Below are 18,537 nucleotides of genomic sequence, written 5' to 3'. Positions count from 1 at the left end.
AAAACTTTTATATTAAGTGTGTCTAAAACTGAAATATACATGTAAATTTGTTTTGAGAGACCGAGGCAGGCCAACAGCGTGTACTCTACTATTTGGTCTTCGGGCATATGGAAACAAAAGGCTAAGAGTCAGTCTCTAAAACCTTTCTGGCCCACTGGGCGTGCTGAAATATCTTTCTTTGAGAAACACTGAACATAAGCTTAATAATTCATTATTCCAGTGGATTCAAATTTTATTATGAGCGAGGGAAAAGAGGAGAGATAAAAGTTGGCCTACACATATGGTAACAGACTGTGCACTGAGGTGATATCAAATTGATTTTTTCAAGCCAGCTTTGAAAATGCTAGATATTTTTGCCACCCGAATAGGGTTTAATGAACTGAGGCTGTACAATGCGCAAAATCCTGCTTTGCAAATGGAAACAAGGTTTTGCCCAAAGTGCTGCCAAATCCTACTACACTGCTTTTCGCTTGAGTGCGTGTCCTTCAAATGGTCTCTTTGGTTTAGCACTGTGGCCCACTTGATGTAAATGACCATTTATTGAAAATGCTGTGCTGTAGTTATCATAAAGAGATAGCCCGCTCTTAATTTATAAGAGATTCTCTTCTCTTGTACAGGGCAATGGACTGAATGGTCTCTCCCTTTTATCTGCACTGCACTGACTAGGAAAATGATCTCATTCTTAGAATCAAAGCAAATAGACAGGAAAGATGTGGAAGATGCTGAATGTCCATGAAGTATGTCCAATATGTACGTTGGTAAACCCCACCCAAGCCATGTGATTCAACACAACATAGGTTTCCCTAACTGTGGAGGGTTGACAAACAGAGAAACATTTACATCATTCTAACACCTGATATGTTGCTGAAGGGATTAGATGATATGTCTATATGAAATTACTGCTTTGGTGGAGGACCAAAACATTTGCAACCTATCTAGTTCTTTTTGGTCAGGTCATGCTTTCTCAATGGAGGGGATATGTGTCTTTTTTTAAAACAATGCAGCAAATATCTCAATTACATATGGTGCAATTGTGACAGAATAAACAGAATTAGACAAAAGAGATAGAAGCACCTTCAGGAGAAAGTGGGTCAGACCCGCTGGTTTCAAATCAGAATTACATCTCAGGTTTCACTTCATTACCGTGCTTGGGTGAACATTGTTCCCATGGCAACCGCGACAATATGGGCAATTGTGCCCAGGCAATTTTGATTACACGGGGCAAGGTACGGTTAGATTCATCACCTGTGGCTTGCGTGTCAGGTTAATGTAAGCGAGAGTGCTGGAGGTGAAAGGGGTGGAGACGAGCTGGAGGTGGGGGTGAGACAGAGAGAGAGAGCGGGGGCGTGTGAGTGTGTGTGTGTGAGTGTGTGTGTGTGTGTGTATGTGTGTGTGTGTCTGTGTCTGTGTCTGTGTGTGTATAGCTTAATTAAGACAAAAGACCTCAGGCTGGGAAAGTGGTGATGTAGAGGAAAGATTTTGGAGGCTGGGGTGTGCCAAGCTGGAGACGGCGACAAAAGTCTGAAACACAAATGGCGTTGCAGCTGCGAGGGGCTGTTAGTGAGTCACACTGGTTTTAGAGTAGAGACTGATGGCCTACTGATGGAGGCTTGAGTCGTGACAGGAGAGAGAAGGTGAGGTCAGAGCAGTGCAGTTACATATCACCTGTCAATTAGAGGCATAGTGCTGTGTGGGGTGACTATTTTGACGATCAGAAACGCGACGCAAAGCTTATTCTTATCTTACACGCAGTCGGAGCTGGATTTTGCACCATGCGCTTCACATTAATTAAGCCTTGTGTCCAGGATTGGGCCAAAAAATCTCTATCTTAGACCCTCTAATAATCAGTATGCCACTGACCAAGAAAACATGGTCTATAGCCAAAGGCACATGCAAAAAACAGCTGAAGATGCACTATCATGAGATGTAAGCATCCCTTAGCAAGCAGTCCCAAACAACTTATCTGCAGGATAAATAGCCTTAGGATTTGTATTCAGTCATTCATGATTGGGGTAAGGGTTACTGTAAATCATCCTTACCTTGACCTTGACCTTGACCTTGTCAAAAAAGGGCCCTTGGACTCTCACTTGATGCGCATATTGAAAAGCTAATCCCACATTTTTATTAGTTTAACTTTGTTTACTGTTATGCAAGCATTTCGACAGCTCCTATATATCAGTACTTTCCAGTACTTTGGGCTTTAATAAAGACCATTGGTGGTTCCTTCAAGATGAGTTAGAATCTGCACAGTAGGCTACTATTTATAATGGACATAATGGAAACGTATGAATTTGTGTTGTGGGTGTAAGTTGCTCTGTGAAAAGCGCTGTACTGCACAGGTTTGACCTCAAGTTTTGAACCGACATACTGTAGTTCATAATTCCTAACTCGATAAGGAGAGTGTCCTTATCACTGCGGAAGGAAATGCACACAGACTCTCATTACTTTTAGCTGAATTTTCATAAATGCACTTAAAATGTGTGAATGAGTTGGATTGAAACCCAGCTAACCCTGTCGATATCTAGCCCCAGCACTATGGAGCAAGGTTTATATACTACATTTCTTCTGCCTCTTTTGCCTATGGTCCTACGGACGGAACACTATATCAGCAAAAAAGAGTATTACTTACCACCACAAAAGTTTTGCTATTTTACTTCCTTTTGTTAAAAATAAATGAATAGATTTTATACTAGCTGCAGCTTTTGCACTGTGCCAGTTTTTCCTAAAAGAGTGGTGCTGGATGTTCATCCACATCCTTTTGAGTTTGTTGTTTGCCCCTTTCATCTGTCATGTTTGACTAATGAGTCAGGAAACTTCTTTTATTCCTTTACTCCCAAAATGGGTGGTATTCAACCTCCTGCGCATGGTGGAGTTTCTTCTAGGCTCACAACCCCAGATTTCCGTCCTGTCCTGCTAACTCAACACTTGTGTGACTCTACAATAAGGAATCCTGCTCGGGGTTGATAAAGAATATAAAGGCATACCTGTGCTAACACCTGTATTTTATATACGATGTGGTCCAATGATTTATACCCTTACCATCTCAGGACAACAATGAAAAACGTTGAGAAATCATAGCTCCTACGTACAAAATACTTTTAATTCCTTTGTAAATACATAATATACCTAAGTCACGTATAAAGTGCAAGATAAGATTGCAAATGACATACAGAAATGAAAAACCCCTTTATTTCACATCGCCTGAATCACCTCTGTACTGTACAGTTCATTTATAAAAAAGAATTACATGTATGAAAATAGCACGGGAAATATAAATGGGTTGTAGACAGTCCTGAAACTCACACACACACATACACACTCTGGACTCACCACCACCGCAGCACTGTTAAAACAACGGCACTGACAACACAGCACATGGTTGAGAAAAGTTCCACCTCAACATCGCCATTTAGTCACAACGGGTCGAAAAACATAAAGCATAAATACATACAGAATCATCAAAACATCATCAAATCGTGTAACACAAAGCAGGTAGGTGAAATGAGTTTCGCTCGTTGGCATGAAGGAGGAGACCAGAATCTGTCTGTGGTTGGCCAAGCAACATTTTGGCACGATGACGGAGGTGATGAGGAGGATGATGATGATGATGATGATGACTGTGATGATTTCAACTGGTTGGCCTTCACTCACTACAACCAAGAGCACTAAATCATTGACAGGAATCTACCCAACGACAGTCTCTAGTCACATCACAGTGATACAGTTGTATCAGTTACACTGACAGTGTCACTTCCAAAGCACTTTCAAAAGTGAACTCTCACAGCATCAACGTCACCAGAAACACAGTCCCCAACCACTGTTGGTTTTGCAAAATCATGGGAAATAATATAGGTGGATCCTACTGAATTTACAGTACTCAGTGAAATTAGCATAAATAATCATTTCATTTCTTTGGCATTATGTCTTTATGAGTAATGGATATTGTAAATATTTTATTCAATTAAGAAGGCTCAAGAGTATGGTTTTGTGTGAGAACATTAATATTAATATTAATTATTTAACTATTAATGATATTAGGAAATTGGAAATTGCAATGGTAAAACTACCTTTAAATGGCTCAAGAAATATATACAGTTAATGTATATCACTTGTGCTTGTGCTACGTTGATGCAGAGCTTATGAGGATATTAAATTGGTCTTATGTGGAACCCTTTCAAGGAATTGCTATTAATAAACCAAAACAGTACAGATCGACTTATGTGACAATATACTCTCAACTGAATTTCTTTTTAAAAAAAAATGAAATCAAATGCTTTCAGTGATGAATAGAATGGCGAAAACACGCTCTGCTATGCTCTCTGCTATATGTGTGTGTGTAGGGGGGAGGGTGGCTAATGGCTGTCCTGTCAAACACAATATACAGTGAATACTTTCAGAAGGTCACTTGCATTAGCAGAGCTTACCCATCATGCCACACACACACACTTGAGAATTCTTCTCTTCTATTCGTGGCTTTCGCAGAAATCATTCTATGACCTTTCTGATTCCCTTCCCTCCTGGAGAGCACGGATTCTCAGTCAACCACTAAGGTATTGTTCGAATATATACTGTAGTTCAAAAAAAGTCTCTCACGATATTGCAAAAATAAAAATGAAAACTGAAGACACTTCTTTTCCATTAACACTGCTCCATTTAAAATGCTGTACGTTGCTGAGGATAGATAGCTCTGACAGTGGAGTCTTACTGGTAAGGGTTATGATCTATGATTTATAGGTCTGAAACTGTCAGATTTTTACCCAGTGCTTCACCAGTAAACTACCGTAATCGGGAGTTGCATCACCCTAGTAGTCCCTGAAGCTGCCAGCTTGCTGCTCAGGGCAAATAGGACTAAATATGTCTGAGCTCCCAGCCTGTCTCTGTCTTTAGTTTGGACTGCTGGGCACATGGGTGCATCCTTCTGAGTTGTTATCTGCCTTCATAAAACCCTCAGTTGTGTAAGCTCAAATATCCTAGTCACCATCTAACATAACTACCATTACCAATTAGAAATGATAGCCATAGAAGCTGTCATTATTCCCTCTACTATTTCCTAGGTTTTTGGAATTTGCATCAAAGGTTAGCACCACTCATAAAAATAACAACTAAAAGGCCTATTTGTATCACAATTTAATCAAATAAACACCTACAACAGTAGCAGTAATATGTCGAAGCACTTATAGACGATTAGCAGATATAAATGCAGAAGTTGGCCAATTACGGACTCAAATTCTCACAAAAAGCCACAACAGAAATCACTTTAGGATAGTATAAGCTGAAATGTTTAAAAAGTCAGGGTGAGCGTGGCTGCAGATTTCACGCCACACTGTCCAGGAACTCGACACGTCAACGACAGGGCACAAGACAATTTCAGCAAATAGCCTGAAGAAACACTAGACAACTCTAGACCAAACTCAAGCACACTCTTGGTCACACCAGATCCACTGTTAGCACAGTCTTGGATCAAATCAGCGATATTAATATGATTGTAGTGAGGGTTATTGCTTTGTGAATACTTGTCAGTTAGTTGTATGGTGACCCAATTAGGTGTTAGATATTTTCTTCTCTCTCGGATACCACAGTGTCATGTATTAAGCAATTATTTTCAATCATCTTCAGATTTGCTACAATTGGGCCAACCACTGACAAAACAGCAAAAGTGATTGGCTTCATATTTGTTGTTGTGTTTTTCTGTTTTATGTTTTGTGTTCTCTTTCATAACCTTGCAGTAGCACAGTGTGCTGAATTGGAGTGATTTTTAAACATTAGAGGCATCAACTGAGCCCTGGGTGAATGGATATATTCAGCTAAAACAATTTAGTCGTTAACTGCCTTTGAAATTAAATAATTATGGGACTCCGATATATCCCCCGACTGTGCCCGCATTCCTACCTAATAGATACAAAATGCTATAAATCCCGTCCTCATTAAAAATAGTGTCCTTGTCTGTGTAGTGGGTGGCCATGATGATCACAACACTGAGCTAGATATCGATGGCTATCCTCCCAGTGGGGTTTTGAGAATGGCTGGGTCACTGTTAATACACACAAGACTTGTAATCCCTCAATAGATCCTGCTGCTGCGTGTGGGTTATTTCTGTATTGTTCGTCTTCAAAGGAGGGTCCTAATGTCATCAGACTCCCGCCGTGCGCATACAAATCAGAACTCAGAAACGGACACTTTGTTAGTGTGCTCCTCTCTCTCTCACTCTCTTTCTCTCTCTCTCTCTCTCTCACTCACTCTCTCTCTCTCTCTCTCTCTCTCTCTCTCTCTCTCTCTCTCTCTCACTCTCTCTCTTTCTCTGTGCTTGTCAAACCAAGAGCAGGAGCATTTCAGATGAGTTACATCAAGTTACATCAAGACTGTGCCAGTCTGGCAGCGAGGGGCGGGTCACTGTGTCACTGTCAGTTTTTCGGGGGAGCTGGCGAAACACCAAGTTATGGCTGGCTGTTTAAAAAACGAGGTCCTCTGATCCTCCTTCGCTCTCTTTCACTGTTTTAATGAGAGGCACGGATCCTTCTCTCCTATAGGCAATGCTGGCAGACTGTCCTTGAAGAGTTGTGTGACAACATTAGATGACAGCATACATGACCAGGGGGTGGGCAACAGGCTCTTGTGCAACCACCTACGTGAGGGAGCACTCGCAACATGCAGCTCCAAGATTCAACAGATTGCCTTGATATACATCCCCTTTCAGCTTAAAATATATACTATATATAATATATATAGAGAGGTCTATCTTTGATTGAGCTTTTATTTTGTGTAAAATTATGCTAGAAATCTATAAATATAGGAGCTTTATACTCTACATACTTGTACATGTTCCAAAGGAAAAGAAAGAAAAAATTGAATGGGAATTATTATGAATTCTCAGGGTTGTTTTGGATAAATATGGTGACATTTCATGCAGTAATGTCAACTGGGATTGTGCCCTAAACACAAACAAATGGGGTTGTGCACTAGTAGAAGAGGGGACACCAGGGCAAAAACCTGAGGGGTGAGTCGCTCTGCATCATCCAGTCGAAACCAGACTCTGCGTCCGTGCACACATTCCTTGTCTGTGCAGACTGTTCTGTACTCCCTCCTGAAGAAGGCACTGAGGATGGTTTTTTTTTTCATCTGAAAGTCCGTTTACAAGACCAACCGCCTCCCCCCCCTTGGTTTTGACTGATGGTTGGATGACAGGCTTCCCAATTTCAGTGTAGCAACAACCCGCTGAGATCTTACTGATGCAAGAAAGGGTCAGAGATACTGCATGAAAGTAAAAATAAAATCTGTAAGCATCAGCATCTTAACTCTCATCCATTTGCCAAACCCCCCTTCCTGCTCCAAACATACAACCAAAATAAAAGTAAAAGTTAATAAAAGTTATGTATGTATACATGTGTTTGCTTCCAGGTACCTGAAGAACAAAGGCAGAGGCCAGGCAATGGCCAGGGGTCTGTACTGTCTCTGACCACAGAAGAGCAGCCTGTTGTCTCAGCTTCTTAAGGGCTCCAAAGGAATTCCTGTGAAATTCGTTACGGCACTACTTTGTCGTCAAAGTCAGCACGCCCTGCCTCAAAATGGCCGCCGACTCTGGAGCGGACCTTTTCCTGCCTCCGGGCACAGGTCTGCTCCAGCCTCAGCTGTTTGTCTGGGCCAGGAACCTCCTGGCCAGGAAACCTCTGATGCTGTTCTATAGAGGTACCATAAAATGGTTGGTTCATAACATGGGGCAAAACCATCCGCCCCCACCGACCCCTGAAAAAATAGTCCTGCCCAGTCGTCCGTCACCACCACCACCCCCTCCACCCCACCGCCAAGCCCCAGAGTGTGTCCACGAGTCCTCCCGCCCACCTGGCGTCGCTAAAGATACAGGTAGCCCACCCAGTAGACGATGTTGAAGAGGAGGAAGGAGGTGGGGAAGAAGACCCGCGAGTAGGTGTCCAGCTCCAGGATGTCTAGGTGCACGCGTCCGTGCCGCCAGCCGCCGCCCTTGCACTCCTCGAAGCAGCAGAAGAAGCTCTGGCAGTCCTTCCCGTCCAGGCACTCGTAGATGCAGGCGTCGTCGAACTCCTGCCAGTACATGGAGTTGTTCAGCGTGATGACGGTGGGTGGAGGCCCCACGTCCAGCACCGAGTAGTTCTGCAGAGATGGAGAGAGAGACGGCGGGAGGGAGAGATGGAGAGGGAGAGAGAGAGACGGAGGGAGGGAGAGATGGAGAGGGAGAGAGGGAGAGAAGGTGTATATACTATATTACATTTGCCTTGTTATCCAGACATTCTCTAATGTATATTGTATGTACAATGTATATGTAATTGTCTGCATCTACTTCGTGTGTACATGTAGCTGAGCTTCGGCAATAATGCTATTGAAACATTCATGCCAATAAAGCTTTATTGAATTGAAATTGAATTGAATTGAGAGAGAGGGAGAGAGGGAGAGAGAGAATAAAGATATTGTGGCAGCCACAAGTAAAATCCTCCACAGAGATAGCTGAGCAGTCTCATATCTTCAAAACAACCTGCATCCTCCCCACCCCTCACACAACCCCTCAATGCCCTCAATGAGAGAGAGAAGGAGAGGGAGAGAAAGAGAGATAGAAACGGAGACAGGGAGAGAGAGAGAGAGATAGAGACAGACAAAGAGATAGAGAGAGAGGAAGAGAGACAGACAGAGAGAGAGAGAGAGAGAGAGGGAAGAGACAGTAGTCTTGAGATATCTGCGCAGAAACGTTGTGGTGGATTAAGACGGATGAGATACAGTCAGGGGGCCGGGGGAAGTGCACTGTCATGTGTTAAATCTGTGCACTAAGCAAAAGCCCCGCGCACATCCCATACGCCGGCAGCGAGCTGTCACTCAGGCCAGCGGAGATGAGACCATCTGCCAAGAGCCGCTCTCTTGCGCTCCGCGCCCCTGCACCGCAACACAGCACAGCGCAGCGCAGGAGAGGAGAGGAGGAGGGGAGAGGAGGGGAGAGGAGAGGAGAGGAGGGAAGCGGAGGGTAGAGGAGTGGAGAGGAGAGGAGGGTAGAAGAGTGGAGAGGGGAGGAGAGGAGAGGAGGGGAGGGGAGAGGAGAGGAGAGGAGAGGAGGGGAGAAGAGAGAAGCGGAGAGGAGAGGAGAGGCGAGGGGGGGGGAGAGGAGAGGAGAGGGGGGAGAGGAGAGGAGTGGACATCCAGTGTGCCCATCAATCTCTTCCTGGAGCTGGCTTGCACTCACACACACACACACACACACACACACACACTCTTTCTCTCTCTCTATCTATCTCTAAATCCTCTCAGGGGGCTAGAAATCTGTCTGAATCTGTCTACAGTGCTATAGTGACTTCCTGGGCCTGCACTCCTTCAAATGTCACACTCATACAAGTAAAGTCTTGTATTCGTTTCAATAACAAGACAACCGAGAAAATTCATGTACATTTCAGTGTTCATGCAAATATTTGATGTCAGATCAACCGAAGAGGAGAGAAAAAGAAAGTTAATCTGTTTTATCTCTCATTCAGTGTGTTACTACATGGAGACTCAAGTTATAAATACCACATTTAAATATAAATACCACACTTGGCAAGACTTATGAAAAGCTTAGGCTACATCAGCCATCACTGACATACTGTAGACATGGACAAAAGAATAGTGTTCTGGGTCTCTCCTGAGTCTCACCAACCACAAATTTCAAGTGATGAAGCCTCTTCCAAAGAGAATTAATTTAAGGCCTGCCTGGCAGTTATTTTCAATTTGCAGTGATGGGGTTCCTCCCAGATCATTACCAACAACAGTGAACATTGCTTCAAGGTCTTCAATAGCATTACCTTCAATTATAGCAACATTCACATGTCCAATTCTCACTTAATCAAATAAATGACCATGCTAAATGGAGAAAATGGCCTCAGGGTGTGGACATTTCGGTTCAACGGTAGCCTACATCCTCATGCTAAAGACCTATGGCACATATACTAGCCTTGAAGCTAAAACACAAAAGCCTTAAATAGATTGTAATTTCCTTCATTGCTTTTGTAGGCACACCATATCACCATATATATTATTCACCACAAAAAATCTCCCTTGTGATATAAACCCTCCTATAAAGATAAAATAGCCTTACAGGAGGCTTTGCAGGGTCACATCTGTGTTCTATGCTTTTGAACGGCACACACACTTCAGTGCAGCACTGGATGGAGTGCTGTGGCAGTGCGTCGACTGCAGTAAAGTTCTCGCTGCTCTCCTCTCCTCCACGTGCCTCATTACAGTAACTGGACCTCCAGTGAGTGGACAGCACTGGGCTGCAGGTCAAACTCATGTGTGCCAGAGGGACAGAGAGCATGCACCAGTAAACAACATGTGTGAGAGAGAGAGAGAGAGAGAGAGAGAGACAGAGAGAGAGAGAGAAAGCGAGAGAGTGTGTGTGTGTATGTTTGTGTTTGAATGCACGAGTAAATTGTGGTTTGTATTTACGCGTAGAAAGTCTTTGAGTGAATGAGAGAGAGGGTGAAATAGACAGACAGAGTGGATGTCATTTGTATGTGTGTGGTTGTATGTGTGTGTGTGTGTGTGTGTGTGTGTGTGTGTGTGTGTGTGTGTGTCTTTGAGTGAATGAGAGAGAGGGTGAAACAGACAGACAGAGTGGATGTCATTTGTATGTGTGTGATTGTATGTGTGTTTGTGTGTGTGTGTCTGTGTAAGTGCATGTGTGTGTGTGTGTGTGTGTGTGAATGTGCTGGACCCATGTGTATAGGTGGAGTGAGGGGATGGGGCGTATGTTTCTCACCGATCTCTTGGTCTTGCTGCAGAGTGGTCTCCTCGTGCAGTACGAGTAGTAGTTGAGCGCGGCATACTCCATCATGGCCGCAAACACAAACAGGAAACTGACGGTGACAAACAGGTCCATGGCGGTTACATACGACACTCTCGGCAACGAGTTCCTAGCGACCGTGCTCAGCGTGGTCATCGTCAACACTGTGGTGATTCCTGGACAAAAACAACAGAGAGTAAGAGAGAGACCGAAGGTGGAAAGAGAGAAAGAGAGAGAAAGAGTGACAGAGAGAAAAGGATACAGAGATAGGGCAAGAAAGAGGAGCTAGATAGATAGCTAGATAGCTAGATAGATAGATACAGTAGATGATAGAGAATAGAGAATAGAAATAGAGAATAGAAAACCTAGAGATAGCTGCACTGTGTAATTCCCCATACAAGGAGCACAGTGAAGCTGCAGGAAACAGTAATCTCTTCAACAAGCATATCTCTCAGGGCTGTGTCAAGGGGAGGAGGGATTGCCCAAATGAAGAGACTAATCATGTTGGGCTGTGTCCCACACCTTTGTTGTCACCACGTTCAGGGGTCATATAGTTAGGGCAGCTAATGGGGATCCTGCTTATTGAAATAGTCCACCTACACACACACACACACACACACACACACACACACTCACACTCACACTCACACTCACACTCACACACACACACACACACACACACACACACACACACACACACACACACACACACACACACGCACATATAGTTTTTTTCATACAGAATCGCACACTCAAATGCATGACCCCCCCCCCCCCCCTGCCCCGGACACATATGAACACACACACATACTCTCAAAAGACATAAGCACAAAAGGTGCACAAAGACACACACGCACGCACACGCATGCACGCACGCACGCACGCACGCACAAACACACACACACACACACACACACACACACACACACACATTGACAAAGCTTGACTCTCTCTCGCATGAAGATAATAAAGAAGCCTCTGTGAAAAAAATGGTGACTGTACCCCAGCATTCCCAAGGTTTCTATGGAAACAAGTGGACTAAATCTATTTCAGGCATGCATTTTGCACTCAATCCCTCTGCCTCGTCTGCTGCGGCCAGACTTACAGTAATACACACACCTGCACGGCAGCCTATACTGCTCTTGCACTCTTTTTTTTTTTTTTTTACAATTTGGATGTTGTATGCAACTATATTTTACCAAGCAGTATACTTTTCGAAGGCTTTTTTCCACTCAAAATCATACAATTATGAGTAGTCTTGCAGAATCACACACTCACACTGTAACACACACACAAACACACACCCTTACCACCACCACCCCCGACAGGTACACCACCCCACACACATGAGACCCCCTCCCCCACACACCCCATTACCCCCCCCCCCCACACACACACCATAACAATCCCCTTCACACACACAATTAATACTTTTTTAATACGGTAGCTACTATTGCATTTTTAAAGTTAGTAATAATCATATTGAGTGAGGATTTAGAGTATGACAATAAACTTGAACTTGAACTAGCTACTCACACTGCAAGACAGCAGAGAAAACATTTGGACATGCCAGAAATCCAGGCAGATTTTTTTTAGGGCTGGAACATTGATTGTTCTGTTTTTTACTTGGGTGCTGTGACCTTGCACAAACGCCAAGACAAGAATTGAGTTCAATTCTGGAGTTTGTCGGGGCCGACTGCACTGGGGCTAAAACAAGACCAGAGTAGCACAGTGTCTGTCTGGGACTTCGACTTAAGGGACTGAGACGACAGCTGTCCTCTGCCAGAACATGTTTATGATATGGATATATCCGTCTTGTGACAAGGTTACAAACTCTGTCGCAGTCTAACTCTGGGCCTCTCTCTCTCTTGTCTCTCTCTTGTCTCTCTCTCTCTCGCTCTCTCTTTTTCAAATTCAAAAGTACCTTTCAAACAACAATTTCAAAAGAAGACCATGAACATTCAACAGTACTGCAAGAGCATTGAGGGGATTGTCTCTCTCTGTTTCTCTCTCTCTTCCTCTCCCGCCTCCTTCATGCTTTCTTGGCCCGAGTCATGTGTGAGCCTGTGTTTGTCCAGGTGGTGCCTCGGCTCCACCGCTGGGTCTTGGTCCTGCTGTTCACCCTGGCAGCTCCCTGTTCCCCTGCCTCTCTCCCCTCCTCTCCCCTGCCTCTCTCTCCTCCTCTCTCTCTGGATCCCATCGATCAACCAGGAAGCCTGGGAAAGCAAAACTCTATTCTTTTGCTTTCTTTTTTCTTTCCTCTCAAGGGGTAATGACTTCTTTTGTCAGACAGATTAATTGCATTCATCCCCCCCCCCCCCCCATCCTCTCCCTCTCTCGGCTTCTCTTCCTTTCTGTCTGACCGATGTGGAATCCGCTGGCCAGGTGAATGATATTGTCTCTCAAGGATCCCATTTCTTATCTCGTGAATGTAGGCCCGAGACAATTCAGGCAGGTCCTTTTGGAGTTGACCATTTGAGCAAGACTTGATGCTGCTTGTGGTTTTGTGTGTTTGTCAGAGAGGCTGGCAGACCTGGTCTAATGTAGCTTTTTTTTTTTTAAAGAACACAACAGTGAGAATTACAAGAGCCTTCTTGTTGAAATGATGTCTGTTATTATCAGTTCTGTCACACAAGGTGGGCTTACATTCCTCAAGGACTACTCCCTCTCAACAGATACACATAGAATTCTGAAGGTCACATTGAATGAACGTATAAATACTATTGTATGTTCACGTAGCCCACAAGACGACTAAAACAGAGTACGTTTCTGAAACTCATGACACTCAGCAGCCATCATTTTCTTGTGTACTGTGTGTGGATCACTGCCACACACACACACACACACACACGCACGCACGCACGCACGCACGCACGCACGCACGCACGCACGCACGCACGCACGCACGCACGCACGCACACACACACACACACACACACACACACACACACACACACACACACACACACACACACACACAATCAATGAAGTGAAATTATAGAAGAAAAAATAAACAAAGAGAACTGAAAGGAATTACCTTGACCAAACTGTTCCACAGGACTGCACATTAACTGACAGAGAGCAAGAGAAGAAAAGTGAACAGAAATAACAGAAATAAGCAAAGCAAAATGGAGAACTGAAAAAACTGCTGAGCTTTCCCCAAGTCTCCTCGGGAGTGCAAAAATGGAGGACTTCAAGCAAACATGCAAAAGCAAATGTGTTGCAGTAGTACAAACTCAAAGGATGCGTGTGATCTGATGGATCATGCACCTGCGGTGTTCAGCACTGTGGAAGTACACCCACTGACAAACACACAGTCACACAAATAGCCCACTGATTTCCACACACACGGTTTTGTTCGAACGCTACACCTAAATTGGTGACAGAGGAGTTGAATGCAGTTAATAAGGTTGTGGTAAACCCCCAAAGGAACCCAAACCTCAAGGATCAACTCCAACAATGTTAAGTTCTTGCCATTTGGGTTCCAGGGTGACTACAGTAGTTCAGCTCTGTGCCTTTGAGAGTAAGCGCTGCTTGGTTGCGATTCCGTACCTAGTGTAGTTCTGGCTGGGGTTGATTCTTTCTTGATCCAGAAGGACACCCAGGAGAGAACCACGGTGAGGATGCAGGGGATGTACGTCTGGATGGTGAAGTAGCCCATCCGCCGACTCAGGTCAAAATAAACCGTCATCACCACATAGTCACCTGGAAACGACAAAGAACTGTGTGGGTCACGTCAAAGTGATTGAGTGATAGTCAAACACGCAGGTAATCAAGATTCAAGCTCAAGCTGCATGGGCTCAGAAAACCTGCTTGAGACGCCATCGTTCATAATGCCACAATATCAATAACAGTGAATTGAATTGAATTGAATTGAATTGAACAGCCGAATAAGTCTACTTGCTGGCCATACATTATGGAGAATATGAAAGAGTCTGTCGACAGTGAGTAATAGAAATATGCTTATGTTTAGGGTTCCTGGTATATTTATGGGACATTGACAAATAGCCGACAGGTTTTAGACACAAGCATTTGCCAATTGCTTATTAGTCTGCACATGTAGAGCACTTCTGGCTGATTTGCCCCTTCTGTTTGCCCCCACTTACTGCTCCTCCTAACCTTTCATATCTGTTGACAATGTTTACAGTGAGCAGGAATAGTCTATGGTTATTATCAATTGACATGCTGAATTAGTTGGAGTATTTGGCCAACCGTTTCAGATAATGTATTGGATAATTACAGAGGAAAATAAGAAAAATCTTATTTTTTAAAAGAGCCATAAAATAAGCCATGAAAACAGTTCTTTTGACTTTTGTCTACACATCATTCACACGATGAAGTACTGCTAGTGTCAAAGTTGCCAATTAAAACAATTATCTCCTTTTGGGGCTTTTCAGTCTAAAGGTACTTGTCCCTAACAATCTTCACCTCACTCGGTCAGCAATGTTTTAGTCCACTACATCCAGAGGAAATGAAGAAGTCTGTTTTGATACAGTAAGTAGAAGTAGAACCATACAGTATAGAATAGTGGCCCTGTGTGCTCACCAAACATCCATTCCATGTGTTCTCAGAACATTCAGCATAGAACTCCTTCGTCTTGACTCGTGTGAATTACTGTATATGATTACCACCTAGTCAAAAAGTCCCAGGGTGAGGATGCCTCACAGACTGGAATCTAGAAATCATCTTGCACCTGTGACTTATTCACTTCAAGTGAGAGGGTGTGAGAGTAGGGAGAAAATAAATATGGCACTCTTAGCGAAAACAATTTGGTGAAATGCTCCCCTGATTTGCTTTTTAAAAATCTATTCTGAATTAATTTGTCGCTGCCATTTTGGCCTTTTTCTGACACCAATCCACTGAGATGGGTGGAGACTCTCAATCCTACTCAAAGACAAATGTAATTCTATAAAGACAACAAATCTGTCTCGATCCAATTATGAAATTTTACTGACAGTCTCATGGTAAACAGAACCAAGACACCCAAGGGGAAGATGAGAATAATCTCACTTAATCAGTGTGAAGGAACTGACCTGGATGAGACAGAGAGAAAGATGTCAGCAAATAAAAAATGCCTCACAATTTATATACCTCAAGGGCAGAGCTTGCTGTAAACCGGTGAATGGGTACGATAAAAGTGACAGAGTTGTATTTAGACATATTCTGAGGTGACTTCTTAAAAAAAAAGACAAAAAAACCCCACAGTCTTCAAAAGAATACATTTAGCGGTGGCTTGAGGGAGAGAGCTAGTGCTTGTCTTACACGTTAGCCAGATTGAAAAAGCATGTCATCGTCTGCTTATGACTACCTCGTGCCTCAGACAATCGTTGCTGGGCGTCGACTCGCTGTTGACTGTTCGCAAAAGCCAAGATGACAGAGGCATCTAAGGAGGAGGCTTTCTGATGAGAAGTGTTTCTCTGTGTCAGAATAAAGCCTCAAAAAAGAGCTTTTCTTTGTGTGACAATCGGCAACAACTCTAATCATGTGCCAGTCCTGGTGGAATGTGTGGATGTGTGCTTTTGTCCTTCCTACATTTCATTCCATTCTCGGTAGATTGACTTCACCAGGGGACATAGAGATCAGGTACCTCCTCTGACCTTTTGTCTGTAGATCACAGATAATGCACCCCAATGGACAAACACAAACGCACACGCACACGCACACGCACACACACACACACACACACACACACACACACAAACACACATACACAGGTGCAGCACACACACACACACACACACACACACACACACACACACACACACACACACACACACACACACACACACACACACACACAATATTGATTTTCTTCTGGTTTGTCCCCATCATTGAACATGAAGACTATTTTGAGTTTTCCAATTCCACCATTTCAGTGTTTGCGCCCAGGCATTTTGAGTGTTTTCGGTCATCTTCTCGTGTTTTGATAGAGTTCCAAACAAGGTCCAGTTCGATTTAAGCATTATGCTCATTATAAACAACAAATCAGGCGCTGATAAAGAAGATCACAAAAGGGGCAGATATTTGGAGTTTAAATCAAACCAGACGTGAGTTTATTACTCAACTGACATGCAATTGGCCAACAATTGAAAGTTGTTAAGAGCACTGTTAGGGAGTATTCCCTACACTGTTTGTTGACAATTGTGTAATGGACCTTTACAGTAAATGAATGGCGTCTTCCACTGAATTTGTTACAGACAACCCCCAGTGTACTTCTTCTAATGTCTAATTGTACATTAGCGCCTACCTACAGTGTATACCTTTTCCATGTCTGCTTAGACAGAGCTCTATTGGGTGGCTATTATACTTTGTGGTCGAGCCTCGTGCCTACTTGGCTTACTGTGATGCAGTGGATTGCACAAAGCTGCATTTCCATTCTGAAGTCATCAAACTGTGTGCTTGCACCTCATCTATCACTCTGGGTCTGTTGTGAAAATTTCTCTCCTCACATGCGATGTCCCTGGCAACACGTGAAATCAATACATATTAAAGAGATGCCATTTGTCTTTGTTCTACTACCATTCGAGGGTCGAGTGGGGGTGGGGGGGGGGGGGGGGGGATCTCATCCATGTGAGAAATAGCCTTTTGACCATGTCCACATTTGGAGTTATTAAGCTCTGGGAAAATGTCACAGCATCCTAATACTCAGCTGACATTTCCAGAGCCAGGATCAGACAAAACACAGATATGAGACAGCGGCAGCAGAGGATTCTTTCAAGCATTCAGGTTGCATTTTTTCAGAAGCCTATGTTTTATTTTGTTCAAGGGGCCTGGGCACAACAAGCACAAAAAAAACAAAGAGGACTGGTTACCTGATGTTGTTTTCAATATGTCTGATGTGTTCCGCAAGCCCATGAAATCAAACTGATAGAGTCGCCAGGACTTCTGGTCTGAGGCTTCAATCGAGTTCTTCTTCCATTTGTAAATCATCTCGTCCCGAGGATAACCATCTGCAATTGAAAAAAAAAAGCCACAAGTCAGTCAACCACCACAGTGCCTGTATGAGTGATGGGCAATGTTACACTTCACTGTCATTTGGGTTTCGGTGGAGCACCTGACTGATGGCTGGGAAGGGAGAGGTAGACTGAGAATAATGACAGTAATGATAATGGTGTTGTTTGGGAGGCCATTTTGTCATAATGGCATTAATCGGCTGGTTTTGAAGGTGTTTTGCCATAACTCTATCCAGGCTGGTGTTTTGCCAGAACTATCCAGACTGGCCATCCATGGCCACTTCTAACCAGTCAGGATGAGTAAGATGACCAGGTGCTAGACTGAACTCTTGATGTGCAATATTCACCCCTCTCTCTTTCTCTCTCTCTCTCTCTCTCTCTCTCTCTCTCTCTCTCTCTCTCTCTCTCTCTCTCTGTCTGTCTGTCTGTCTGTCTGTCTGGGGTTTGGCTCTGATCATGAGGATTTGTAGGCAGCCAGTTCTGTAAATCACGTTACACGCTACACCCTACAAGGTACCAAAATAAAGCACATCCTACAAACACCACAACATGGCATACTTTACAAAACAGAAAAAAAAATATTGGTTTTGTTTTGATTGATAGAAATGTTACCTCTGACAAAAATGGCAATGTTTTCATCTTGATTCACACCCAGATTAATACTACAACATAATTGAATTTCTTTGCAAATGTGCATTAATCCTGTTGACTTACAAGTAAATGATAATTATGCCTAATAGTCTTCAGAGGTAAGAGGCGTTCAATTAACAAAGCAAACTCATTAGCTGAGGGGGAAGAGGCTCTCCCTTAATT

At 43.6% G+C, this 18,537-nt stretch overlaps 1 protein-coding gene across 1 annotated transcript in view; it reads right to left on the bottom strand.

The window, feature by feature from the left end:
• Positions 1 to 7,845: 7,845 nt before the first annotated feature.
• Positions 7,846 to 18,537, bottom strand: part of LOC134102451 (gamma-aminobutyric acid receptor subunit gamma-3) — an 85,864-nt gene continuing 75,172 nt past the window's right edge. The window contains exons 6-9 of the mRNA XM_062556549.1: positions 17,584 to 17,721; positions 14,324 to 14,476; positions 10,703 to 10,947; positions 7,846 to 8,124 (exon numbers count right to left, since the gene is read on the bottom strand). Of these exons, the coding sequence (XP_062412533.1) occupies positions 7,846 to 8,124; positions 10,703 to 10,947; positions 14,324 to 14,476; positions 17,584 to 17,721 (815 nt within the window). The remainder of the gene's footprint in view (positions 8,125 to 10,702; positions 10,948 to 14,323; positions 14,477 to 17,583; positions 17,722 to 18,537) is intronic.

The sequence above is a fragment of the Sardina pilchardus genome, chromosome 15, assembly GCF_963854185.1.
Source record: "Sardina pilchardus chromosome 15, fSarPil1.1, whole genome shotgun sequence".
In the NCBI taxonomy this organism is placed as follows: domain Eukaryota; kingdom Metazoa; phylum Chordata; class Actinopteri; order Clupeiformes; family Clupeidae; genus Sardina; species Sardina pilchardus.
This window is presented reverse-complemented; position numbering and strand designations above follow the sequence as displayed.